General features: G+C 57.0%; 1 protein-coding gene across 1 annotated transcript in view; it reads right to left on the bottom strand.

The window, feature by feature from the left end:
- Window positions 1-248: 248 nt before the first annotated feature.
- ASMTL (acetylserotonin O-methyltransferase-like) overlaps window positions 249-1,155 on the bottom strand; it is a 49,926-nt gene continuing 49,019 nt past the window's right edge. The window contains exon 9 of the mRNA XM_014537840.1: window positions 249-470. Within this exon, the coding sequence (XP_014393326.1) occupies window positions 264-470 (207 nt within the window). The 3' untranslated portion in view covers window positions 249-263. The remainder of the gene's footprint in view (window positions 471-1,155) is intronic.

Here is a 1,155-nt window from a genome sequence, read left to right on the forward strand (position 1 = left end):
TCCCGTGCACTGAGGATGTGGGGAGTCAGTGAGAGCTCTGAGCAGTGTGTGTGTGGTTGAGCGTCAACCTAGGAACCAGGAGGTCCCAGGTTCGATTCCCGGTCAAGGGCACAGGCCCGGGTTGCGGGCTCGATCCCCAGTGGGGGGCGTGCAGGAGGCAGCCGGTCCATGATTCTCAGCATTAATGTTTCTCTCTCTCTCCCTCTCCCTTCCTCTCTGAAACCAATAAAAATATATTTTAAAAAAGAGACAAGACAGCGGTTTTATGAAAAGAAAGTGTGCGACCCAGTCTCACCTGGTTTGCAGCTGCCCGAGATCCGGCTCAGCAACGCGTGGGCCTTGTCGTCCGGCAAATCGCGGAGGATTCTGGAAAGGATGTAGAGGTCGGCCTCCGGGAGGCTGTCTTGGAAAAAGTCGCCTGGTTTCAAGACAAAATGCAGGGACCATCCGTCAGGGACCCAGGCACCACCCTGGGGATTGAGATGCAAAAGGGGGGCTGCTTATAGTGGGGTTTGCCCCCCCCGCAAAAGCCGTGTCCACGTCCTAACCCTGGAACCTGGGAACAGAACCAGGGCCTTTGCAGACGGGATGGAGTGAAGGCTCGGAGACGAGGCCGTCCTGGGTCAGGGGGGGCCTCCCTCCAGGGACAGGGTCCTTGTCGGACACAGAAGAGGAGACGCAGACACAGAGGAGCAGCCACGTGGAGACGGAGGGAGGCAGAGATGGGGGGAGGCGGCCACCAGCCCGGGGACGCCTGGAGCCCCAGGAAAAAGGAGGCAGGGGGACCCTCCCTGGAGGCTCCGGAGGGATTGGCCCTGGGACCCCTGGACCTCAGACGCCTGGTCTCCAGGGCGGAGAGAGGACGAATGTCTGTGGTTTTAAGGCGCCCAGTTGCGTGGTTTTGTGTGGTTTGTTTTCCCGGCCGGACAAAACCAATACCCGGAAAACCTATTTGAAAAAGTTTCATGGTTGCCATGGTGTTAGCAAGTGTTACATAGTTGCCATGCAGTCGGCCACAGAATTAGCGAGTGTTACACTGTTACCATGCAATTGGCCACAGAATCAGCAAGTGTTACACTGTTACCATGTGGTCGTCCACGGAATTAGCAAGTGTTACACTGTTACCATGTGGTCGTCCACGGAATTAGCGAGTGT

This window comes from Myotis brandtii, unplaced genomic scaffold, assembly GCF_000412655.1.
Source record: "Myotis brandtii unplaced genomic scaffold, ASM41265v1 scaffold1833, whole genome shotgun sequence".
Classification (NCBI taxonomy): Eukaryota; Metazoa; Chordata; class Mammalia; order Chiroptera; family Vespertilionidae; genus Myotis; species Myotis brandtii.